This window comes from Seriola dumerili, unplaced genomic scaffold, assembly GCF_002260705.1.
Source record: "Seriola dumerili isolate Sdu_G_001 unplaced genomic scaffold, Sdu_1.0 BDQW01000068.1, whole genome shotgun sequence".
Classification (NCBI taxonomy): Eukaryota; Metazoa; Chordata; class Actinopteri; order Carangiformes; family Carangidae; genus Seriola; species Seriola dumerili.
In genome coordinates, this window is record NW_019174323.1 from 5,527,744 (window position 1) to 5,554,567 (window position 26,824).

Genomic DNA, 26,824 nt, shown 5'->3' on the forward strand with positions numbered 1-26,824 from the left:
ACTTAGTTTAGCTTAGCATAAAGACTGGAATCAGGGCGAAACAGCTAGCCTGGCCTCTTGTCGTCACTGTGACGTTGCCTGGCAACCAGCGGAGACTTCGGAACGTTACTGCTCCGGGCCAAGAAATAGTTTCGCATATGACCCCCTTTAAAACTGCAAATTTTAGCTTTTGTGTTTTGGTTTTTGTACATATTAAAACCCTCAAAATATAACATTGTCAGTCAGTGTGACGTTGGTATAGTTAGCGTCATACTTACTGTAGGGAACAACCATTAGAGTCAATCTTCTCATCTAACTCAAAATGTTAAACCTCCTTTATTCTTTTCCTTTCTTTGCCCAGTCAGTGCACAGACACGCACGCACCCACACATTCACAAGCACTTCCAGATTAGCCTAATGAGATTACACAATCCAGATTATTTGATTATTGAGATAAAATGTAAATTGATTGAGACAGATTTACAAGACCCTTTGACCTGCAGTTGACGGAAGACAAAGAAGCACGAGAGACAAGAAAGATAGAAAGAATGGATGGTGGATGTTATAAAAAAAAAATACAGTTAACTTGTTTTTTTCTTCACATGCACATTGTGCCTTATTGTGTTCTTCTGTGTATTTATAGTTTTACAACTCAGATTATGCCAGGTATTCAGCCCCTACCTCCTTATTGATAATCACTACTGCTTAAAACTATAACTGGCCAACCGATGAATCCACTTCTGTCCCAAACTGAGTGTTTCAACCACAACTGACCTGCTGCTACCCAAAGTACCTTCTAATTTGGATGAATAAACACCCAGTTAACCAACAAACGTGACGTTCATATATGCAAATGTACAGTGTGGTGTCAGATAGAAGAGAAAATGAACCTCTTACCTTTAAATCACGCCTCGTGGTCTGTTTTGTCCAGCTGCTCTCACTGTCTCAAACACACTCAGTTTGCTTTTCCTGCAACTTTTCCCTCAGCTCGATCTCCTGCTCTGCTTCTTCTCTCACAACTGGACGTCATGTTGGAGTTGGCGTCAGTGTGAATAAGGGGATTTCTCTTTGTCTGTGGATGTGTGCATGTGCAGGTGTGTGTGTGTGAGTATGTGTGTGTGTGTGTGTGTGTGTGTGTGTGTGTGTGTGTGTGTATGTATGTGTATGTGAGAGAGAGAGAGAGGCCATTACTCTGCCTTTAGCTCTGAGGATTAACTGTGATCTCATTAGCTGCCGTCCAATCTCTGGACAGTCTGAGTGTGTGTACATGTGTGTGTGAGTGAAACAACAGCGGGTGGATTAGTGGCTAATGAGCATTTTGATCTGAGTTAACGTTAGATCAGCTGTCAGGGCAGACATATGACACATATGTACAGTACGGGGGAAACCATGTTCATACACAATGCAGTAGATACCGATAGTTTTGTGTTTGGTGTTTGATCATAAACCAAAGTTTTGGTCAAATTGAAATTTTTACGTGATGGTTGCACTAGAAGTGAAGATTCTTCGTTTGGGAACCAAGAATGTCTGAATTAAATTTTGCGCTGATCCATGTGGTAGATGTAGATGTAGTAACTATTTCACAGGATAAGGTGCCATGGGAAAAGTCAGGGGTTCAAAGCCAATAGGATTCGTCCTGTAGGTACTATGGACAACAGTAAAAAAAAAAAAAATCATGGCAGTTCTTCATACAGTTGTTGAAATATTTCAGACTGGACTTAATGTTCACTGTGATGGATTACATCAGTGATTCCCAACCTTGGGGTCGAGACCCTCCCAAAGACTCAGCTCTGTTCTGTAATTTTACCTCTGCAGACACAAACTGTTGAGCGGAGCACCTCAGTAACTGCAGCAGATACCAGCTTTAGGATTTCTGGAGGTTTATATTACAGTGTGTTACAAGATCTGGGTTTATAGATGTTGAAGTAACACACAAACATTCAAATCAAAACCTACACTCAAATCATAGATTAACCCAGGTAAGTATGTTACGATAAAATCATGATGATATTTACTATCAAAACACAAACTGGGGCCACAAGCTGAACGTGTAATCTCCCTAAAAAACCTCCAATTAAAGGACAAGGCTGGTAATAAATAATTAAAGTCTGAATACAGAGGTCGCAGAGCAGGCTGAGTCTCTGAGTTAAAATAACCAACTGTCTAAAAGCCAGTAGTTTGGAAACATTAGAAATCACATTTAAAACAAGCCAAATGCCCTTTTCAGCTGGACTAACCCCTCTGTGTCTGCTGCCGGCCTCTCGCGCTCTGTGACTCCTGAACAATGGAGCTCCCGGCTCTTTTGTCAGGAGCGCCGACCTCAGAGATGATGGACAGGAGTAAGGTGCAGCTGCTCAGGTGAGAAAGACAATACATCTGCTCAGCATCAACGTAAACATTACTCGCTGCACCTATTACAAACTGTCCGTATCAGTGGTTCCCAACCTGTGAGCCATGGCCTACTGGTGGGCTGCGAAGGTATTGCAAGTGGGTCGACAAATCATCTGCAAAACGGTGGTCTTGGTGAAGAAATGTAATTATAAAAAAATAAAAATATAAGTAATGTTTTAAAATGTCTTAAAACGAAATGATCTTTAACAGCTTTAAAAATGTTTAAAAATCTTTTCATTGTTTTTCTTTTCATTTGTATCGTATATTTCATATTTCATATCACTGTGATGAGCCAGTGATAGGAACTTATAAGTCGTTGCAGGCTGGATCATTTTGCTGCTGGACACCCTTATATACTTGTATTGTTAAGGGGTCCGATGTGGGCTGCCAACATTTTTGAGATTTTCAAGTGGGCCATGGTCCACACAGACCACTGGTCTATACACATATACAAACTGAGATGATGGGTCGCAGTAGGTCACACTGAACTTCAGCTAATTAGTATACCATAATGCTGAGGCCCTCACTAGAGGCAGAATAAAAAAGTAGTGGAGTGACCCTTTAAGGAAATGAATGGAAAAATACATCCAGGAATTTAAAACACAACGGAATGGTTTGCAAATGATTTAGCTGTAACATGAAGTACTGGGCTACAACAGCCTAAATCGGTGGTATGATCCTTTAAATGTTTATGAGTGTAGACTCCAACCAAAATGTCAGATAACAGCATGACATGGTGAGAATCAGCCAGCTGTGTCGTACTCTCTCTGCTCTACAGGGTCACATTCAGTAAAGTCATCCACTAGCAGAGACAGCCACTTTAATAGCCAATGGTGGGAGGTATCTTCAGCTTCACAGTGAAAGCTGACACGAAGACAAAAGGCAAAGATATTTGGTGAAAGAACTGAAAAAACACTCCTTCATGGCAGGTGAGCAGGACATTACATCAGACCCAACGTCTGGCACACACCTCGGGCTTATTTGTCCTTGTTTTATGTTTTTGTTCAGACCAGGTTTCACTGTTGGCTGTTGGTCTGTCTGTGGGTGTCCTGTTGCTGCTGCTGCTGCTGGGTCTGATGGTTTACTATCTGTGGAGGAAGAAGAAGGGCCAGAGTCAATACCAGGAGCTGCTGTCCACCGTGCCTTCAGTCCCAGCATGCTCTGCTCCGGTGATCCTGGTCTCTCAGTGCTCCTGGGCCACGTTAGTAGCACGGAACACATTCCACGTAAAAATACATCATAATTTATAGTTGATTAATTTTATATTATTATATTATTATTATATTATTTATCAGAATCTACAAAGTAACTTGTAGCTAAGGTGATATATGGAAATATTGAAGTAACGTACAAGTATCTCAAAACCTGTATCCAAATGTAATGCATGCACATATATTACATTTCCTTATATGAAATATATGGAAATATGAAGTAAAATCCTACGTGTACATATATATCTAAGATTTATATATCAAACCTATTAAAAATTGGATTAATTTCATATACTGACATATATGTCTAGCACATAAAAATATGTAGGTTATGTATGTATGTCATATATTACATTTGCTTAAGTAAACTTGCTCAGTCAACATGCAGACAAGTGGAGATTACTAATGAACTGTCAAGCTCAGCAAACAACACATCTTCCAGTTTAGTTTTATTTCTTTATTGCACAAAAGCAGTAAAATAATGTAGCTGCCGTTTTCAGACACAAACAGGACAAAAGCAAAGATGAAACAAGGGAAAAATCCTTCACTACATGTTGATACTTCTGAGAAAACTTCCACCTGAGAGGCAACATTCATCACTTGGGGTTTGTGGGGCGTGTAGTTTCAATTTTAAGACCTGATACTGACACCGACATGGTGAATCCAATGTATTGTTATCTAAAATGATAAAGAGGAGACATTTAATAACGTTTTTCTCTGTGTGAAAGGCCCAGTGAGATCCCCTTCAGCCTGCCTCCTCGCTTCACCACACGAAAGCATGGTGATCTGGAGTCGGAGGAGACGGAGGAGAAAGAGGAGGTGGAGATGAAGATGGAGACTGGGCGGGACATATTAGCCCACCGTGGGTCACTTTCAGTAAGGAGTAGGTCATTATCGCCTTTAATTTGATCGTATATGAAGATGGTTTTAGTCACGTTGAAATTTAAAAACAGAATTCAGTACGTAATAGTGACATTTCATATTCAAAATCATTAATGATAATGAAAACGATAGTTGCAGCATTACTTACATACAGTATACTTCCAATAGGCTATATCTACCTGTTCCCATCAGGCTGGTACCCAGTGGGGACGGTGCTTGCTGGTCTCTACTCCGTCCCTCCTCTGAACGAGGTGGTGGCCCCTCCGCCCGGCATGGCCACCCGTCTCTGCTTCTCTGTGGAGTACCGGCACAGCAGCGAGCAGCTCATGGTCTCCTTGCTCCGCCTGGGCAACCTCCCTCCCCGTTTCCACGGTAACGTCACGCTGGTGGAGCTTCGGCTTCTCCCTGACGACCGGCGGCCCCGCCAGGCCAAGGCCCGCGGCACGGGGCCCGACCCGGAGTTCAACGACTGCCTCATTTTCCAGGCAAGGAAATTAAAAGTTTACAGAAGTGTCAAATCTGCTGAGACACACAGGAGGAGGAGGAATTGTTCGACTTTAGAGACAAGAATAACTAATCATTTCTGTTGTGTGAGTTGTGTGTGAGATAAATCCATAAATCACTCAGTTCAAACAACAACAAAAAACACTTTAAAACACTGAGGCATGATCCTAAAATGCCCGAGAGAACCATACTGTAATTTAAAGCCCTGATTCTTGGCAATAATAAACTGTACAATATTAATAAGGACAATATGTATTCTGTGTAGTTAATTAATGCCAAATAAGCAACTAGGAATATTCTAATGTGAAATAATATTATATAGCTGCTATTTGAACCTTAAAAATCACTGACAGCTGTGGATGGATTATCAGACAATGGAGGCTTTTATTGGTAAATGTGTCATCAGTCCATATATTTATTTTGAGGAAACAGCTTGTGTGTTTCCTCCACAGGTGTCAGGAGTGTGTGTGCCTCAGAGCACCCTGAGTGTGTGTGTGCTGAGCGTGGAGCAAGACGGCAAACGCCACGCGGTGGGAAGGGTGCTGTTTCCCCTGGAGGGGGAGCTCGGTCAGGCCGGCAGGGTACTCTGGAGAGACCTGGAGACCGAGGACGACACACAGGTAATGTACTAACACACTCACACAATGTACGCATGTGAACAAAGTTGGTCGTGCAAGCTCATAATCTAGTTCTGTCGTCTCTCGTCTCTCTCAGTGTTCAGAGCTGGGAGATGTGCAGATATCTCTCAGCTACAGTCCGAATCTGCAGCGCCTCTCTGTGGCGGTTTTGAGGGCTCGAGGTCTACAGCTGCTCACCGACACAGGTAGAGAGGGATGTCCAGGTCATGGAAGAGCTCGTGGATGTGTCTATATATTATGCATTATTATAATGCAGCATCTGTGTGTTGCCCAGGTGTGTGTGTCCAGGTGAGCTTACAGATACACACTCAGGTGGTGAAGATCAAGCGCAGCTGCGTGGTGAAAGGAGAAACCGACCCACACTTCGACCACAGGATGACCTTTAAACTCCGCTCGCAGCACCTGGACGAGGCCTGTCTGAGGTTTGAGCTGCAGCAGCCGAATGACATCCGCTCAGGTGAAGGGCCGACTTGATGTTCAACGGGTTCAATGAGTTTATCTTTCAGGAAAGATGTTTACTTTTTATTTGTGATGTGTCAAATGTTCAGAAATAGCTGCATTTAAAGGGAGGTTAAAGGATTAAGATTCTTTAAACCTTACATTAATCATTCACACATTCAAAAACTCATGGTAGTTAATATAAAGAAACAGATATTAGTCTGATTAATTGATGACGGAATGATTTCACATCTTATCTAACAATATACACTTCAGTATTTGCCTTTAAACTGTGCAGATGAGAGCAGAAGAGGTGGAGCTGTTTAGTCACCTCGCCTCTGTCTTCATGTTTGTCCCAGAGCCTCCGCCCCTGCTGGGAGTCCTGGTGTTGGGTCCCTTCATGTACGCCAGGGGCCCACAGCTGCAGCACTGGATGGACATGGTCAACACGCCCCAGGAGCCGGTCAAACTATGGCACGGACTGTGCAGAGCCACCTAGCATCCAAATTACACACATATGATGAAATAATTGAAAAATAAAATAATTAATAATAATAAAAAAGTCTTCCCAAATACATTCCTCATTTGCAAAACTCCATCCAAGTCTAGTTAAAGAACTGGATCAGGAATTTAGGGATATAAATAAAAAGAAGTTTAAAACAGCTATGCAGGTGTAGGAAGCGTTAAATAAGAAACTTAAACAACCTGGAATACATGGAGGTAAAAAAATACATTTGGTAATAATTTGGTTGTAATAAATGCAGACTGTAAACTCCTATTTTCATTTGATAGTCTACAGGTTTACAGCTTTAGCAGCGCAGTAATGAAGTGCCTTTATTTTACTTTATTTATTTTAAAACATATTCTAATTTGTAATGTGCGTGAATTTATATGTACAGCCACATTATATCCAACAGGTGGCGACATCCGCCTTTATGTCAGTGAGTGCAGCTGCAGTTTGAACCAGCGAGTGTGAAGGAGGAAGTCCTGAGTGAGAGCTGGCAACATGGACATCAACGTGAATCAGTGAAGTTATTTTCAGTCATACTGGTGGTTTATATATTTTATATCTGATTTGGCGCCATGAAGGTAAATGAGAACACTTTACTCGAGGGACACAGAGTTGTGTTGGTTCCTTACAATGCAGAGCACGTGCCCAGGTAACTAACAGCTGATCAGTCCGTCTGTGTTTTCTTTATTCAGTTATTCATTTGTCTCTACTATCATTTGTTCCTCTGCTGGTGTCCTCTTGTTATTAGGGTGTTTTAATTATCCTGAAAAGGTTTTACAGTGTGCTTTTATTATTTTAGATTCAATGCCTGAATTTAACCATGCCTGTCTGTAGCCTGTATTCTTAGACTAGTGTAATACAAGTTGAACAGTTATAGTAATAATAATAATCAGAATCTAAATTCAGTCCTTTGGCATCTGGATGAAGTATTAAGTTTAACTTGTGGAAACCTGCAGCCCCCTCTTCTCTTATCCACCTGTCTTCACTCGTCAGGTATCATGAGTGGATGAAGTCTCCTGAGCTGCAGCAGCTGACGGCCTCAGAGCCGCTGACCCTGGAACAGGAGTACGACATGCAGAGGAGCTGGAGGGAGGATGATGACAGTGAGGGGTCATTTGCCTACAATGTGCACACACAAAATGACAGTTATAAATACCCTAAAGCAGTGGCTACCAACCAGGGGCCACCATACAATTAACAGACAATTATTTATTTATTTTATATGAATTACTGGACTCTCTTTTTATACATTCATACCGTCATCCTTCAGATTTGTTAGAAAGCAAAGCTGTTGTATTTGATTTATTTTGTTTTATTTTATTTTGCTAGAGTGCACATTCATCATCCTAGACAAGCAGCGGTGGGCAGACCCCGGTGTAGAGGAGGAGCAGTGCATGGTGGGAGATGTCAACATCTTCCTGACTGACCCCACAGACCCCTCCTTGGCTGAGCTGGAGATCATGATAGCAGGTGAAGCTCAATGAGTTTATCTTGAAAATTATTCAAAGGCAAATAAAAAGCTTCTGAAACATCTAAAATCAGCTGGTGTTTTGTTTTTAACACATCAACCGTTTCCCACATGCTTCTCTCTATTTTGACGCCAAACTCCCCTGATACTGATAAAGTTTCTTGTTTTTTACTAGAGGCGAGTTACAGAGGGAGGGGCATCGGGAAGGAGGTGATACGCATGATGATGTGCTACGGTGAGTAGCTTATACAGGCTGTCAGAAGATTCCTTAAAGCTTGTTAACAGCCTAAATGAACCTGAAATGTGTTACTTACAGCAGGTTAAAGCTTGACTTTCTATTTTTGAGCAGTTAAAGTTGGTCTAGTGTTATGTTCGTTGTTGCCAACCTGTGCTAGAGCCAGAAAAATAATAAAGAAAAATTTGCCAATCAGTGGATCAGACAGAGCAGTGGATTAGACTGATTGATTTACAGAAATAACAATTCTTAATTTGTTGTTTTTCTTTTTAACTGCTCCTAATAATCACAACTGCAGCTCATGTGTCAACCGAAAATGAAGGGATTACCTGCTACTGATTGGTACGGTGGCCCTGAGAGCTCAATGCACTGCAACTTAAAAAAACATGCAAACTGCATCTCTCTCTCTCTCTCTCTCTCTCTCTCTCTCTCTCTCTCTCTCTCTCTCTCTCAAGGAATTAAGGCAAAAAATAAATCTAAAAGATAAAAGTCATGAACATGGCCGGGACGCCCCTGGAAACACTCCTGTTGTGTTTTGTGAATTTGCAGAGCGTTTGTGTATTTGCATGTGTTTTCTTCAGTGCATTGAGCTCTCAGGGCCACCATAGATGGCTATGGCAAAGCAAAATGATGAGCAATGATCAAAACACCAGAAATCAGACAACAACAAACATTACACTGTGGAAGAGGGCAACACATAATCTGCACCAACTTTCACCAACAAAACAAAAAAAAAGGTCTCTGAAAGATGCCACCATCACAGAAAAATTCTACTTATAGTGGCTTTGACATAGTTTTAATTTGAAAAAGAAATAAGGCCTTTGTGCATTTCTGAATGTGAATGGTGGTGATCAGTGTCTTGTCTCGTCTTCCACCAGGAGCCACCAAACTCGGGGTCAAAAAGTTTCAAGCGAAAATCGGGCTGGACAATGAGGTCAGCATCGGCATGTTCAAGAAACTCCACTTCCAGGAGGTAATAAGATCACGTGTTCTCACTGTGTGACAAGCCTGAAAATGTAAAAGCTCTGTAAGTGGATCTGACCGTCACACCTCGTGTCTGCGGCAGGTGTCGGTGTGTAAGGTGTTCAAAGAGGTGACCCTTGAGATGACGGTGGATGAGTGTGTTCGGACGAAGCTGCTGGACGACACGACCTTCATGAAGGAGAGGGACTACACACAGACCTGTGGCAACAGGCAGGAACTGGTTTCACAGTGAAGTGTCGTAGCGCTGCATCCTCACATCCTAAAGACTTCCAGCTGTGAAGCAGATCATTCTGCACAGCTGAAGAAACCCGGGAACACCAGGCTGAAAACCGTTGTGTGGTTTGGACTTTTGCATACACACACACACACGTGCATGTAACATAGTCCCTAGATGAGAGGAGTGATACCATTCTCATGTCTGTACAGTTAATATGAAGCAACAGCCAGCAGCTGGTTAGCTTAGCTTAGCGCAAAGACTGGAAGCAGAGGGAAACAGCTAGCCTGACTGTGCCCAGAGGTGCATTCTCAAAAATGTCAGTGTTCCTTTTAAAATTGAAAACCACAGGAAGAAGAAAAGCTTTTCCTTCCACACTAAAAGCCCACAAAGTTCCATTAAATTGGCTTTTTCCCCAATGGCACTTTTAACGGGGAAAGTATAACGAAAGCTTTATATGCATTTAATAGGCCAGTCATTGTTTTTGGGGTTTTTTTCTATGTCCAGACTAACTGCTTTTCTCTGAAGCATTTGTGGTAGTCTCTGATGCTGAGCGCCAGAGAGAGAGAGAGAAAAATGAAAGATGAAGTATAGGTTGGTGGTTTCTAGTGGAAGTGGTTCATTTTATTTGGGTTGGCATCCAGTTGAGTCTTTGTGCAACTTTTATAAACCATACATGATTTTAAAGCACAAATCATCATGATTCTGTCTGGGTTAGGTATTTTAAGATCCCAGTATCACTGCAACTACAAGCGCTTGTGTTGTAACAGCAGTGCATGGAAATTTAAAAAACTAATTCTGTGTGTAGCTGTTTTGGCTTGTATACAAAAACAGGGGTATTACTAAGGGTTTAAAGATGTTTTTTTTAAAACGTAAGTGCAGAAAATGAGCCTGAATACATAAAAAAAAAAAAAAATCATGTCAGCATTTCGAAGCATTTCCACGAGTGAAACGCATCTCCTGTGCATTATAGCAAACATGTTTGTCTCACATTCCTCCTAATTGCAGCATTAGTCGGCTGCATTTCTCATAATTTTCTCGTTCAGGACAGAAAGGCTGGTGGTTGAGATTAAATGCCAAGTGCATGAGCTTTATTGATCTAACGCCTTTCATATCAAACTGCATGTGAAATGGAGGCCTATCATTCTACATGCTGAAGCCACCCAGTGTTATTTCCAACTATTCCAGTCGAGTTACGGACAGATCAACCCAAGTTAAGTTAGACTAAAATTTATTTGCATGTTGTTTTTGTTTTCTTTTTAAAGTAATTAAAAAAAAATGTTCAGATAATGTCACCTCTGTACTTTATTTATATTTAATAATTTCCAGTTTGAATTGAACATTAGCTAAAGATAAGACCGTAAAGCACAGAGTTATTTGGCGTAAAGATGGAAATAAACCGCAATGTGATCGTAATTTTAAGTTGGGTTTCCTGATGACTTTGGTGAGCGTCTAATTATTTTTCCTCTAGTGCCACTATGAGGTTGATGTTTCTGTTTTTTAGCGGAATATCTTGATTGTTATCACTTTGCTGATCCACCATCAGGTCATCATCGTTCTTTGTCCAATACTTTTGTCTATAACCAAATACCTGCAAAACTAATGACATTCCCATCAGCCTCAGTCATACTTTGTGCCAGTTAGCAAATGTTAGCATGCTAACAGGCTAAACTAACATGGTAAACATTGTAGCTGCTAAACATTAGCATGCTGATGTTAGCATTTAGCTCAAGGTGCCGTTGTGACTTAGAACAGCCTCACTGAGCTGCTAACATGGCTGTGGGCTCTTAATCTAGTTGGACTTCCATTACTGTGAAAAGCATAATAACTAATTTCATTATAACTTATTTCCTAGATTGATATAAATTTGCCAGATTGATTAGTTTCATCAGGCTAATGGTGACTGTGGTCACTGGCTCTCACAGGCTGCTCTCTGTCATATGACGTGGTTTATGGTCTCATGTGTCAGTCGTCATATGAGCTAATTCACATTAACGTTTGCAGAATTGACTATGGAGGTCTAATGTGTGGATCAGGAAATGGATATTTCCCATAATGCAAATACATTTGTTTACAGTTTCTTGAGCTCCGTGCTGTTGTGGTGGAGTTGTTATTGAAATGTCCTTTCCGTCTTTAAATCAACCCTGTATGTTAGTTTGTCTTTGTATAGAAAATGAAAAAAATACAATATAAAGTTCATTTTTGATCTTGCAAAAAATAGTTGAGAATCTCACCACGAGGTCCATTTAGTGGCTGTTCTGGAGCTTTTGGTCATATCACATGACTTCAGCTTTTAAGCCAATATGGTTAAAAAAAAAATCCTTAAATTGCTCAGAACTAAAAAGAATAGCCATGAAACTGACTTGTTGTGTCATGGTCTTCGTTAACTATAAGTCAGTATATTTCTGTCCTCAAATGTATTCGGTGATTTTAAATTATTCCTCAGCCACTGTCCTTGTGGTGTCATAAGGCAGCGTGAGCAGGGAATTATGTATCTTGTGATATAAAGTCGTTTTTATGTCACGTACTGCAGCATCCTCAGCTCCACGTGGAAAGCTTTAGGGGACTAAAAGTTTTAAATTGTTATGGAAAAATAAATCAATTATAATAATGCAATTTGGACTTAACTCTAAGATCGACTAAAATGTCCCTCTAGCAGAGTATTGAAACATGCCAAGTACCACAAGCTGACACTGAATGGTTATTCTTCTGCTACAAAAACACGACGCTCAAATGTTTCTTGCAGTGCATAGCCATTTAATGACACTGACGATGTTTGAGCATGGACAAAGCTGTACAAGAACCAGTGCAGCAAAGGCAGCAAATGTTTCATTTCAAAAAATCACCGGTTAAAACTGAAAGAGAACAGGAAAGTCATGTCTGTCAGATACAAAGAAGAAAGGCATTTGAAAGTTTGTCCTTTATTCACCAGATGATATGCAGTCAAATGCTGTGACCACTGCACAAAAAGGACCATACTATATTTATGTGATATCCCCTTAGCAACAAAACGTGAATACTTGTTATAATCTTTTTTTTATATTTATAAACTTTTTTGCAAATGTGCTGCTGTTGCGTTTCTGTATTTTTCAAACTTCTGTGCAGCCACTGGTTTCTATTTTGTCTGTACAGTCTGAAAAATTAATCAGTCAGTTCATTCCTGTTTACTGGAGGTGCAGATTTGAATGTGCACGGCTTTGACAAATTATTGAAAGCTTCACGTTCAGTGTGATGAATTAAACAATTCCAGCAAGTTTCAAAAGTCTGCTAACTACTTTTCAGACTGTGTGGATATGAATGGAAACCAGTGACGGCAGGGAAGCAGGAACAAGACATTCAAAAGTCTGAAGCATGATTTGCAAAACAGTTATTTGTGATGTAGCATGTAACAGAAGGGTTAACACATGCAAAATCTCTGATACATCATTTTTGTGCTTTGGCAAGAGCCTGACTGATACCAGATTTTAAAGGCCAATAAAGATATCACTGTTAGAGTTGAGTTTAAGAAAAATATGATGACAATATATCGGCTGATATTATTTTTATTCTTTCAAACAAACTTGGGTTGAAACGATTAGTCCATCCACAGGAAAATAATCAGCAACTATATTTGATGAGTGATTAATCATTACAGTAATTTTTCAAAAATAGTGAAAAAATGTCAAACTTTTTTTTTTTTGCTGCAGCCCTAAAATAAATACAAAAACATTTGCTATAAGTACCCTTTAAATTTGTTTATTACAGAGTTGTGACCAAGATGCATAACTTACTTAGCAGGACATTTTGCTCTCTGGTGGACAAACTGTAATGACAACACTGTCTTTGGCATTGTTGCTGCAGTTTCTTGTTAGTCATCAGCCGACATATACGCCAGTTATATATCCGTGATTAGTTGAAATCTGCTCATGTATCAGTTGGGCTTTAGTTTGCGTGACAGATGGTTTTGTGAGATTTAGCTGCTTTAACTGATTTAAGACTCTAAAAGGCGGCGGAGAGCAAAGACAATCGAGCTCTACATTCACAAAGCCTTCGCTGCACATGCTCAGACTGCCACATCTGACTCTGATTGGCTGATGCACAACTCTGACCGGCGGTTAACATGCGACTCGACACTGCAGTGCAGCACAGACAGGGCCACCTGACATTTCACTGATCATCTCTCAAATGCAACCCGCACTCCATGCCATGCACTGAAACACAAACCGAACCCCTGGTGCTGGTCCAAGTGCAAAACATGGTGGGTGGTGAGACATTTAAGATGATGGCTCTTTTTTTTTTTTTTTTTTTAAAAACAGGCTGTAGTACAAAGAGGATACAAGAGCGACAACAATTCCATAGGAATTTAAGATGATTTTGACACATTTGTCCATCCCCCTTTGTCAATCTGTACAGACTCCACCTCCCAGCACCACAAACAGGGTGAGGGGATGCAGGGTTGCCCATCTTAATGAGAATTATGATTTCAGCATATTTAAAATAAAAAAAAAAAAAATCCTAGGATTCACAGGTGAGAGTGGAAAACCTGCAGCTCTGAGTTTTGATGGAAGCAGGTGAGTGTTTAGTTCTTAGACGTTTGCGTGGATTCAAGAAACTCCTTCGCAGCAGATGACAGATTTTGCACCAGTTGTCTGACCACACCCTCCTGCTCTCTGGCCCAGGATAGGCTGTCGTCCACGGCGACGTTGATCGGCACGCACACGTCTTCCTTCTGCAGGTCGGTCAGCCGGCAGGCGGTGACGACGCCGGCCAATCCCAATAGCAGCAGGAGGAGGAGCTTGAACAACAGGCCAATGAGAGAACGTCGAGGTTTAGGAGCCGATTCCACGACGACCTTTTTACCTGCTGAGATTAAATGAGAGAGGGTGACATTAGAACGACTTCTATAATACGACAAACATCTATCCATCGTTCCAGACCTTTATTCCCACCTGCTGCCTGTCCGTTCTTTTTCTTCTTCTCTTCGCTCTTCTTCTTCTGTTGTTCTTGTGCAGCTATGGCAGCCTTTTGAGCGTTGTACTCCTTCCTCCTCTTCTCCTTCTCCTCTGCCTTCTCCCTTTTACGAGCCTCCTTCTCTCTGGCCTCCCGCTCCCTCTGCTTCGCCTCCTTCTTCCTCTCCAGCTCTGGGTTGAGGGATGAAGAGAAATGTCACATATGCCAATGACAGCACATTATTTTAATTGTGTCTCAGGATGCTTGTTCCCGGTTTCCTGTCATAAATAAAATGCATTTCATCCTCAGCTCTACATCTCAGCAGCAAAACTGTTATGAGGCTAAAAAAGCACAACTTGGAGGAGTCCAACAAAACAACCACAACTTTGCTTTTTGTTCGTGGCCAACTATAATTAATCATCTCACAACCCCCCAGAATTGTATTGTGACCCCCAGGTTGCAAACCACTTGAAAATACTATCAAACTGTATCTGATGTAGTTAAAACTAGCTCTTTCCCAACTAGCTACAACAGTAAAATGTTACAGGTGGATATGACATGGTATCTGAGTTTCACTTACTTTAAAATACACTTACTTTTTAAATGAAACTGTCAAAATTTCTAACCTTTTTTTGTACCTGAACAAGCAAGTAAACAAGACTCCAACTCTGACTAGATGCTCTGTGCTACTGAAACATACCAGTCTGTACCATAAAGGTGTTGAGGTTTGATGTCTAAATCTATAGAGCAAAATGCAGTCGGTCATCTCCCACAACTTTTTCACTGATACCAACCTTTTTCCCTCAACAGGCGCTTCTCTCGTGCACGATCCACCTCATCCTGAATGGATCTCATGTGCTGCAGAACCTGAAATAAAACCGCAGACTTTTAAGTTTTGGACACTTGCAATTTAAATACTATGTGTAAACTGGTTGATTGATCACTCTGTATTTCTCTGTCACCTTGGAGGCACACTGTTTGCACTGCTTCTCATCCAGACAGTCTCCTGCTGCCTTGGCCAGGACGGGCTCCAGCGGGTTATCCTTCAGATCCAACCACTTCAGACTCTGTGCACAAACACACACAAGCCAAAGTTAAATAGGATGTGAGGTTTGACTACACTCAGCTTCTTACAATTCACACAAGAGCAGAGCACTAAAATATATCAGCAGAGGTTAGCACATGCTCAAGTCTATCACCAAGTATTTACCATTAAAGAAATAGTCTGACATACACTGAAGCTTCATATTTACTATATACATATGAGAGTGGCATTACTCTTCTCATCAACTACTCAGGAAGAAAGCCAATAAGCACACTGACATGTCAATCTATTCACTTAAGAAAACAACATCAGGTTAAAGTATGAAGTGTAAAAACCGAATAGGAGCTGGGTGGTCACACTCTTGATTTTACACACACACACACTGACGTTGCAGCTTTATGTTACTTGGATCAGTACATACACGTGTTACATGAACAAACACTGCTCCTTTCTGGCACCCACCCTGAGCTGAGAGAAGCTGACAGGCAGGACAGTCAGCTTGTTGTTGTACAGATCCAGATGTTGAAGGTTGGCCAGGTTCCCCAGGTCATCCGGTAGACAGGTAAGCTGGTTTTTACTCAGATCCACTTTGACAAGGTGGGTCAGGTTGCAAAACTCTGGCTGCACGAAAAACAAACCCCGCCAAAGAAAAAAGAACATCAGTCTTAATGTTCTCTGTTTGTTCACCACTGAGGTGAGGAAAATCTGCAGAGGAGTTTAATGATGAATGGAGCAGCTCTAAATAGAATTATGACACAAGTAGAAACAAGGTATTAGATATGCATCAGCTACCAGAGTCTGCTGAAGTGACCTAGAAGGTGTGAGAGACTTAAAAAACAGACTTAAAATAAACTCAAACTCACATTAATCTTTATTTAACTAAGGCCAAACCACCTCCAAGTAGTTAAGAGTGTTATTAATGGAAAAGTAAAACACATTTGTTTCACATCAATCTTTTTAGAACACCTAAAATAATATTTTTTACTGTTTGATTTCAAACAGTTTCAAAACCTTACTTCTTTTGCTTGGAGATTTCAATTAAATCTTTTTGAAATTAAAATACTGAAAACACTTAAAGCAGTGGTTTTCCACCTAGGGTCCAGGGGAAATATGAGGGTTTATAAAACAATTAAAAGGGATGAAGTGTAATAAAAGAAAATAAGATTCAGTTTTACATTTTCTTGAATTTTCTCTGGATACTTTTACCTCTTCAGGCCTCTAAAGAAGATAAAACTTTAAGAAAAAATAAAAACAAAGAGTAGGTTACTCCACGGTTCAACTGCACCTAACTCAATATAGGGGTCACAAGCCAAAAAAGGTTGGGAACCACATATTCAAGGGGTAAAATGGTGTGTTTAACTACAGTATGATTGTGTTCATACTCACAGGAAGGGAGGTAATGTTGTTGCAAGACAAATCCACAACGGTTGCTTTGGGGAATAAAGCCTGTTGGGATCAATAATAGCATGAGTCAGTTTAATATAGGCTGTAATTGCAGTGGTGGAAGAAGTACTCAGGTCCTTGACTAACATAAAAAAAAAAGTACCACAATTTAAAAATACTCTGTTACAAATAAAAGTCCTATAATCAAAATTCTACTTGAGTAAAAGTTTTACCAGCAAAATGTACAAAAAGTATTCAAAGTAAAAGTTATGATTTTGCAGAAGAGTCCCTAAAGGTCCTGAAAGCTATTTTCTTTCAATCTTATTTGCACAAGATAATATACTGTCCACACAGGTTATTATCTTGCAAAATAAGATCACACAGGGACCTAATGAGCTGATAGTTTTGTTACAATGGAAATTACTCGCACAACTCCAACTTGAGTCTAATCAGCCTCAGTAACTGAAAACATCTATGTAGGTATCTATAATCCAAGGGCGTAGGTTTGCATATGGACATATGTACTGTATATGTGAACTCATTCGCACTATCTTTGATGTAAACTCATATTAGATCATTCCAATGTGCCCTCCAAGAGACTGCGTCTCCAAGACAACTGATTTGGGCATGTTAGCATTTGATTGACTGAAAGGGCGGAGCTATCTGAAGGCTCACGTCATGTGAGAATATGACAGTGGTACCTAACGTCACCAGAAAAATGTCAACTGATGTTAATTAACCATGTTAGCTAGCGCTACCTAGCAAGCTAACCCTGGCTTCTGTCTTCTGCAGGCTAGCAGTCAGGTTGCTAGCAGGAGTAAACATAAAATGGTGGATATATCAAATTATGAGTTTAATTTCTGTCAAAAAATCCCATGAAAATGTCACCATGAATACTGTGACATTTTTATGCCTTACTATATTAAAGCTTATCATACTATGACTTTTTTGCCTCACAATACTATGAGTTTAGGCATAAAAATGTGAAGATTTAAGTTTATAACATATATAAAATACTCATAGGCCTAATAAAATGCAACTTTATTAAAACGACACCCTTATTAAAATTATATTTGTATAGGATTTTCTTAATAATTTCTTATTAAATTTAAACATACAAGTCTATCTTTTATATTTGCATACATAATATGAACTAACCTAAACTAATCAACCTGTTTTGCTTAACTACGACATAAAAATGTCATAGTATAATAAGGCATGAAAATGAAAAATTGAATTAACAACTTTCACTTGTTTTGGAGTAATATTTGACCAGTATTTATACTTTGACTCAAGTAATATTTTATAAGGTGATAATGTGTTTAGCATGTAAATTCAATAGAGTAGAAGAATAAAGTAGAATAAATTGGAAATATTCAAGTAAAGTACAAGTAATGAGAATTATCTTTAAACATAATATTTCAGCAAATGTTCTTAGTTATTTTCCACCACTGTGAAATTGCATATGATATTTAATCAGCATTTTAACCAAGAAACATGGTGACACCTTATCAGCTGAAACCACAGCAGGATGAGTCTTCAATCTGAAGCCACAGTACACTGTTTTAATGTGATTTGTGTAATTTAACAACATTTAAACAACACAAACACCACGAGTAACTTACCAGCTCTCTGACTGGCACCTCAGTGAGGTTACACAGGCTCAGGTCCACTTCATTACCGCTGATTTTATCCTTCAGATTCAACACTTTGCTGTTTTTACTCATTCTGGAGTCTGTGAGAAAAACGCACAGCAGAGTCTGAGAAATAAAACACTGACATGAGGGAATTTTGAGCCAAGTTTAACAACAGGAAACACCTGAAACGTTAACGGTCCACACGGTCTGCTCACCTGAAATGAAAGCTGTGACAAAACTGTGGTCGGCGTGAGAAACGACGGAGAGAAAATGAGCGGCCCAGCTCCTAAAAATGAGGAAAGTTCGTGGAAAAAGCTCCGAAATGTTGGTGAGTCTGTGTTTTTTGGGCAGCGGTGACTGCCTCAATGAAAATCCACGTCACTGATTGAACGACAGCGCGGAGACGTTGAATTGAACAGCGCCCCTTGCAGCACCGGAGGTGAGCACATATTAAAAAATAAATAAATAGTGACAGTAAAAAAAAAAAAAAAGGAAGGGAGGTATATATATATATATATATATGTGTGTGTGTGTGTGTGTGTGTGAGTGTGTGTGTGTGTGTGTGTGTGAGTGTGTGTGTGTGTGTGTGTGTGAGTGTGTGTGTGTGTGTGTGTGTGAGTGTGTGTGTGTGTGTGTGTGTGAGTGTGTGTGTGTGTGTGTGTGTGGGTGTGTGTGTGTGTGTATATGTATGTATGTATGTATGTATGTATGTATGTTTATACTGTAGACATAAGTTACATATATATCCATCCCAAAGACTGTCAGTATATGATGATATTCTGTCTGAGACCAGTTTCCCAGAATGTGAAGTTAGGCATGTTAAAAATTAATGAGAAATAAATGAGAACAACATATAGGTTTTAACATGTTTGTTGTTTTAATAGTGTCCTATAAATGAATTAAATATATAATGTTAAACACGTTAAACACATGTTAACACATAGTTTTTACATGGAAAACATATGTGTTCTATGTAAAGTTTTATCACATACATATTTTTAATACATATACATATACAAATTTTACTATGGGTATTTCATATATGTTATAAACGTATATCTTCATATATCCAGAGGATGTGTATATGTGATAATAATATGTCCCCTTATAGGTGACATATATGGCAACACTTACTATACTGTCCTGTCATCCCCTCCCAGGAGAACCATTCACATTTGGCCTCAGGTGACTCCAACGACTGAGTGTATGTATATCTATAAATAACTCCATCCACATTGGTTCAAAACAAGCTGCTGGTAAAACAAATGTACAGTACAAAGAAATAAGCAGAGGGACGTTTTGTTTTTATGGTTTATTTTTCGACATAGACTGATACATGTTTTCAGATCACAGGACTGTTACTCCATTAGAATTCATCCATAAAGAAGCTGCAGATGTGGATTTGGAGGAACATCATGACTGACAAGTTCATACTGGAACTTGGGGCAGCATGAATGATACAAGTATGTTTACCCCGGCATGCTTAATTTTTCTATATATTACAAATTCGGTGGATTCATTGAATATTGTGAATATTACATATTAAGTGCATTACTGACCTGTGAATCTTTATATAAGAAAGACTTTACACACAAACCTAGTGCAGGATTTACAAATACCTGATGCAACCAGTCACAGGTGTGAACACAGATTACAAGGTTAGTGCCCAGTCACACATACACACAAAAGCTTTCCTGGGATTCAGTTTCATATGATAAGTCTTGTTAATAATCATAATATATGTCAGTCACGTGTCATGCAGCAATTACTGTGCAGTCTACCAATTGGAGAAAATACAGACTAAAAACAGAGTGGCAGCTGTGACATAGAAAATGAAGAAAACTTTGTTGATTGTTTTCGTTTTTCTGCTCCAGTAGCCTGCAGACTTTCCTTCCTCCTTCCTGTTGTTGAGGAGCAGATTCAGTGTTTTCACCACCTCCCTCACATCATCTGAAAGCTTGTCAAAGCCCTGTGACACGTCCGACAGTTGGCTGCTGCTAACCTGAAACAGCCGTTTTGAAGACTGTGGTTAATTCGTGCAAATATGAACCAAATAACATAAACAACATCACCAGCTGTGGCTTTTGACATTCTGACTTTTGTGTACAGTATAGTAAGAAGGATGAGGGATTAAAAAACTACCTCCATGTTGTAACTCATGTTTTCTTTTTTCTATAATATGCCATGTTATTTTTATTATTTTTTTTATCACATGTGTTGCACGTATAAAGTGCAACGTAATCCCAACCTTCAGCAGTTCAGTTGGCGTTTCATCAGCAGACACATCACAGACACATGAACAGTGATTCCACTTCTTCTCTTCTGGAAGGACATATAAGGCACAAAAGATGATTGTAGCATATTCAAAGTTGTATAAGGAACCAGTCTGTATTATAAGTTATAAACATGCCTGTTTCACATTATTCAGAAGGGAACTAAAGGTGGACATCACAGTAACAGTACAATTATAACAGAGTAGCTTCTTTGCCTCTGCACAAATTGACCAGACTGTTGCCCCAGCTATGTTTAAGTTTATATAAAGTGTAAGGTACATCCCAGTTCCTTTATTGCATCCACGTTCCTTTGGCCCAGACGGGTCAACATGCTGCAAAAGCGACTGAAAAAAGTGAAAACAGTTTTGGGTTTAGTGGTAACCTGCACTCAAACTTGCAATAAAACTTACGTTCAGCTGGGGCAACAGGCCGCAGGTGTGTGCCTTTGTCTTTGGGTATATCCATATAAACATTAATATAAACTACATCTTTTTCACAGTGATTCTGACCTCCTTCACAGTCGTGGGAGTTGGCTTTGCCTCGTTTGTCCCCATGGTCCTCACTCAGGCTTTGGTCTTTATCTGTCTCACTCTCTTGGGATGCAGAGTCTCTGTCTAACAGATACATGATGAAAACCGTCTCCAGGAGGCTGAGCATCATCAGGGCAAACATCCCAAGGCAGTAGACAGCTGAAGGGAGAAGGCAGCTTCATTCATGTCTACACATTGAGCCAGTATATGTGCTGTTACTACTTATATGAAGTATAGTCCAACAAAGGCAAGACTGATATCCTAGTTTCTTATCAGCCACGCAGGCGGTGCGACTCATGGCGGTGTCTGTGAGTCATCCACCACTTTGGTCTGGGCCTAAATATCAGGACAACTACGGACGCACTGAGATAAAAGTTTGTACTAATATTCATGTTCCCCAGAGGACGGCGTGTATTTACCTTGGTGATCCCTTTTCAATCTAAAGCCATATTCAGTTCAAAAATGAGATTTGTTCATTTAGGTTATGACCGTACCTGCAGAACTAACAACATTCCCATCAGTTTTACCTATAAGTGGAATCCTGTTTGACGAGGAAGGCAGGATTTCATTCAGAATAAGTTGCATCACAGTGACAGCAAGCAGCACGGTGACCTTGAAGCTCAGCTTCTCGCCCCCGTTGTCTGAGATCAGGAAGGAGGCCACGTCCAGACACAAGAAGAACAGGATGGGTACTATGAAGTTGATGATGTAGAGGGCAGACCTCCTCTTCATTTTGATCTGTGAAATGATTTAAATGTTAATTACTTGAGAAAGGCTAAACTACAGCAAACATGTAGTGCACAGCTTGCAGCAACAAACTAAACTGCACCAGTCTGCTCATGTAAGGGTAACAGTTCCCAGGTGGAAAAGTATAAGTTAAATTTTCATTTAAACAAAACAATTGTTGGGTGACTACCAAGTAGTTTCAGTTGTGGGGGGGTTTTATATTTTTACATCAGTTTAGGCAAGGAAACGGAATCAAGAAAGGGTGAAATATGGAGGAAAAGAAGAAGATATGGATAATAAAAGGAAGGGAGGACAAATAAATGAAGAGAATAAAGAAGAATTAAAAGGAAGGAAGAAGGAAGAGAGCCAGAAAAGAAAAAAAGAAAAGATATTTCATGAGTTACAAGACCTCATGTTTGAATCTGAAAAGCTGTCTGTTCATTTTTGTAGGACAGCACAAACACAACATGCCCCCCCCCCAAAAAAAGAAATGTAGAGGAGGAATGTGTTAAGTGTATTTGAAGGTCATGCAAAATGGAGATACACAGTTTAATTCCAAGTACCTAAAATTTGTGTTCACTGTGAATAGAAACCAAACAACCCCTCAAAGTTTTTTTGTTGACCTCCAGTGGTTTTAACTTCTCCCTTTTCTGCAGTGATGTACAGGTGTACTCCAGGGCGCCATGACATCACTGTCACTGTACCTCTGACCTCTATAGCACATCAGTTTTTAGAGAGACTTGAAAATTCCCCCAAATATCCTTTAATCTCATGAGTAAACGGCAACTCTTTGCCTCCACATGTCTGCAGCCAGGAATACGTACAGTGTAAATGATTACATCCTGTGTCCACGAAAATCTCTCAACAGTTTTGTTGGTAACTGTCATGTCGATGAACAGCCACTCGTACTGGGTCTGCATCATGTTGTGAGACCACTCTGTGGCGTCTGAAGAGCTGATGGTATGACAAAGCTGCAGTTCTGCGTCTAAGGTGGGAGATAAAAATAAAGCTGTGAGGTTTCTCAGCAGGTTAAACAAAGAAGGAACGTATTGTATGTGGTGTTATCTGGTGGTGTGTCTGTATCTGGTGGCTCTGACTCACTAGTGTAAATGAGAGAGCTGAACGAGAGGGTGCAGGACTGAACGTCGAAGGGGAATTTGTAAACTTGCATCTTGCAGCTGCTGACAAGCACCTGGTCGTTCAGAAGAAAGACCTCACCGTCATTCATGATAGTGAGACGGGGACTTGGAGGGGCGCTTTCTGTCCTGTATGATGACACACAGAGATGCTGTCTATAAACACACACGCATGCCCATATTATAGTTCTACTAGAGAACATCAACTGAGAAAACATCAACACTGGCACAATGTGGATATGAATTAATAAGCAGCCTTAGTTGAAAAGAGCAGCAAAAATAGTGACAGCTAACGTCTTGTAAACAAATGTAAAGTTGCAGAAACTAATTCCTCGACTGGACTATCGATAGACAGACGATCATTTTCTTACCAATTTCACATCTGTGAAAAAAAGTACAAAAGCTTCTTCTAACTGGACAGCATGCAGACAGCAGAGGGGTATGGCCTTGGGTGAAAGGCCTTTAACTTTGAGGAAACACCATGGATGTATTAAAGGAGCTGGATACGCTGCCACCACTCGGGCTTGTTGCCAATCTGTCTTGGTGATAAAACATACACTTACATCTCTTTAATACTGAGATCCGGCTTCCACAGGACTTCGGCAGGAAGGGAAACACTGTCAATGCCACAAAACTCACTTTCATTCCATGAAATGTGTTGATTGTTCCAGTGCTACAGAGCAGAAACAACATCAGAAGATAAAACAGAATAGTAATGAAAGTGAGGATGAGGGAAATGTGAGTCTCCGGGCACAGAGAGAAGTAAGGATTAATTCAAATGCTGTAGAGTATAAGAAAACTCACCATGGTAATCCAAATATGCGGAATGAATATCTGGTCAGTCTCTTTCTATAAACAAGCAAATAACATTGCCTGTAAAACAGAAAGCACTTGGAGAACACACAACGTTATCAACATAAAACCTGCTCAGTCGTAATCATATAGACAGTATTTTAAAGCAACCTCACTTGAAAGTCGCTTTGGATAAAAGCGTCTGCCAAGTGAGTAAATGTTAATGTAATACAATATCTGGCTGCCGTCAACAAACAGCCAAAACCAATGCTTTAGAAATGGCTACGTTGCAGTACGATCCATTGTAAGCAGTTCACTTGTTAACCCATGGAATAACTTACTCCCAGATTAATCGAAAATCTTTTGGGAAGTTGTTGATATCCTGGTAAATAACAGAAACCTGACTTAAACAAAAATGATCAGAAACATTAAAGCTTTAACCACTTACCACATCGAGGATGGCATTAAGCAAAATGTCCAGGTATACCACAGTGGGTTGTTTGTGGTCTTTAACAGGCCGGGTCATGAAGTACAGCCCATTGTCTTTGGTTAAGTTCAGGTAGTTTAAAACATCCTGATAACCACACACTCTGTCAGAGGACTCCCCGTCCACAGCTAAAAACATCGAGACACATTCAGTGTGAGGGAGATGATTAACAATTCGATTATAAGAGAAATATTGAAATATACTGATATACTCCTTATTTGAATTTTGAACTTCAGTAGCACTTTCTGTATGTTTGTCTGGTTATCCACGGCTTCAGACTATATCATTGTTTTTTCATTTTCATGTTTATACAGTATGTACGGTGACAAGTATATAGCATGAACAAATACTACATACCAGAGCATTAATAGTCTAACATCATTTGCAATGATGGGCCTTTAAAATACATACATCAAGAATAAAATATACACGAAACAGCATCAAACACAGTTTACAAAGATACAATAAAAATACCATGAAACCATCTTTAAAAACTGTTTCAATTTGAGTTCAAATGATCCGTTTTTAATTCTGTTGCTAAGAAGTTCCACATGTTGATCCCCAAACAGAAAAAGCCATCTGTCCAAATGAGGATTATGAATTTTTAATCAGTCAATAAATCAAACCAGCTCACAAATGACTGCAATAACAATACCCAGTGCTTGTGGTCAAGGACAGATGTTGGCAGACATGTGGATTATCAGATACTTGACCACTAAGTGATTTTCACAATTCTCTTTGTCTAATTAGGCTCCCCATTAAGATCCATCTGTGATAAAACATCAAATGCATATTGATAAAAATCAACCAAGCAACACCTGATTCAGAAAATCACTCCCATACTTTTGCCATCGCATGTCATTCTTTAATTAAATAATAAACTGTAATAAGCTTATAAGCTTTATGGTTGACTTAGCACTTGCTATGCAGATAGCTCGGAGTTTATTTGTCCTGATTCTGATATGTTTGTCTCTGAGATTTCATCCTCTATCCAACATTGGAGGTGGGTGGACGATATTTTGTGGAGCTCACAACATGAAGCATTAAAAAAAAATTCAACAGCAGCATCTGTTTTCTGTCCACATTACTCTTGATTAGTCTCAAACTTCTCTCAGAAACCTTACCTGTGAGGAGGAGCAGAAAGAAGCCAAGAGGCACCATGAGTTCAGGACCAGTGAATCCAAAAGCAGTGAGAGGTGTGTCGAGCAAATGTGTATCCGAGTCCTCTCTGTGCTGTTGAATATGACATTGCAGTAAAAAATATCACTTCCTCACACTGGAAGAGGGCTGGACAAATAAATGACGAACCCTTTTTCTTTTTTTTAATCTCAGTAATCTAACAGTTGAAACAGTAACAGAAAACAGAGGGAACCACTGAAATCTCTCACTCTGTGGGAAGATTAATTGCACCGTCAAACCAAATGCACTGAACAACTTCCTTCATTTGTCATGCAGAACCCAGATTGGTGACTGGATTTATTTGGTGCCACTTTCTGATAAGGCCCCATTTATAAAGGGTTGATAAGTAAAGGCCAGCAGTCCAGCTGGGGATTTGCTGCTCAGGGGATTTGTGCCCATGTTTTCTAATGCGCTAACAACTCTGCTGCTCTGGTGATCCCACCATGAGAGCCATGTCATTCCAAGTCTTGGAGGTGCTCTGGCTCAAACTCCTCATATCAGCTTGATGCTGCTGCTTTGCATTCTGGTGGCCACTATGGCTCTGTCCCAATTTCAACGTGTTTCAGAAGTGGGGCATCCGTTACTCAGTAGAGAATATGTCTATGTAAGACAAGTGGTGAGAGGAAAACTGGCCTGATGTCATGGCTTACTGACAAAAATCAAAAATCAAAAATCAAAAACAGAAAATAATGACTTGGCCATTGTTATTTATGGATCCTGGATCCTTACACTTTTCAGTGCTGGAGGCAACATCATTGCAAGACCTAAAGAAAGTAAACAAGATAGGTAATCAATCAGGGTTCATGTCTTTCTATTATCATGATATCATTATTTTAATAACCCTAAACCATGCATCACTAACTACTTAGAGACCCAATCACCCTTTGAAAATCCATGACATAAACACAACTGTATATTTGTACTGTTGTTTATTTGTACAGATTCTGATACATGTTTTCAAACCAGTCCACAGAACTGATCACAGATCTGCTATTCAGAAGAACTAAGTACATAGGACGTGATGTAGGCTCAAGCGAGAGCAGGCATTAATTAAAAAATCTTCAACATTTTCATGCAAGAATGGAGATATGTATGATAGGATGTATGATACATTGTCCATATTACATGGCAAAGACACAAGTTATAGAGTGCATTACATGCAATCAACAGCCCTTCAGGAGCTGTAATATACAGAAGAACTAAACATGGATGGACCACATCAAACACATTACCTCACCAGCTTTGCTAGAAC

The 26,824-nt window shown here is 39.9% G+C and overlaps 3 protein-coding genes, 1 long non-coding RNA gene and 1 pseudogene across 6 annotated transcripts; 2 read left to right on the top strand and 3 right to left on the bottom strand.

The window, feature by feature from the left end:
- Positions 1-3,173: 3,173 nt before the first annotated feature.
- On the top strand, positions 3,174-6,557 carry LOC111220327 (synaptotagmin-15-like). Of its 2 annotated transcripts, none has more exons than XM_022743381.1 (8): positions 3,174-3,299; positions 3,379-3,571; positions 4,310-4,464; positions 4,656-4,948; positions 5,420-5,587; positions 5,682-5,790; positions 5,880-6,062; positions 6,403-6,557. In XM_022743381.1, exons 1-8 carry the CDS (start codon positions 3,293-3,295, stop codon positions 6,540-6,542), a joined length of 1,248 nt encoding a protein of 415 aa, XP_022599102.1. In that variant the 5' UTR covers positions 3,174-3,292; the 3' UTR covers positions 6,543-6,557. The 2 variants fall into 2 exon arrangements, with proteins under 2 accessions (XP_022599102.1, XP_022599103.1); XM_022743382.1 differs by having other exon boundaries at positions 4,310-4,443.
- A 472-nt stretch (positions 6,558-7,029) lies between these two features.
- Positions 7,030-10,036, top strand: nat9 (N-acetyltransferase 9 (putative)). The gene is made up of 6 exons (XM_022742708.1): positions 7,030-7,203; positions 7,548-7,657; positions 7,884-8,024; positions 8,198-8,257; positions 9,136-9,230; positions 9,324-10,036. The coding sequence occupies exons 1-6, from the start codon at positions 7,127-7,129 to the stop codon at positions 9,471-9,473; spliced, it is 633 nt and encodes a 210-aa protein (XP_022598429.1). The 5' UTR covers positions 7,030-7,126; the 3' UTR covers positions 9,474-10,036.
- Positions 8,647-11,101, bottom strand: LOC111219868. The gene is made up of 3 exons (XR_002665030.1): positions 10,576-11,101; positions 9,407-9,409; positions 8,647-8,656 (listed from the first exon to the last, which is right to left on the bottom strand). It is a non-coding gene; the product is annotated as an uncharacterized LOC111219868 (long non-coding RNA).
- Positions 11,102-12,191: 1,090 nt separating this feature from the next.
- Positions 12,192-18,819, bottom strand: lrrc59 (leucine rich repeat containing 59). Of its 2 annotated transcripts, none has more exons than XM_022742707.1 (8): positions 18,665-18,819; positions 18,438-18,547; positions 16,816-16,875; positions 15,892-16,050; positions 15,347-15,451; positions 15,179-15,251; positions 14,384-14,575; positions 12,192-14,294 (listed from the first exon to the last, which is right to left on the bottom strand). In XM_022742707.1, the coding sequence occupies exons 2-8, from the start codon at positions 18,537-18,539 to the stop codon at positions 14,014-14,016; spliced, it is 972 nt and encodes a 323-aa protein (XP_022598428.1). In that variant the 5' UTR covers positions 18,540-18,547; positions 18,665-18,819; the 3' UTR covers positions 12,192-14,013. The 2 variants fall into 2 exon arrangements, with proteins under 2 accessions (XP_022598428.1, XP_022598426.1); XM_022742705.1 differs by having other exon boundaries at positions 12,192-14,297.
- A 1,239-nt stretch (positions 18,820-20,058) lies between these two features.
- Positions 20,059-24,541, bottom strand: LOC111219594 (annotated as a pseudogene).
- Between the last annotated feature and the right edge of the window lie 2,283 nt (positions 24,542-26,824).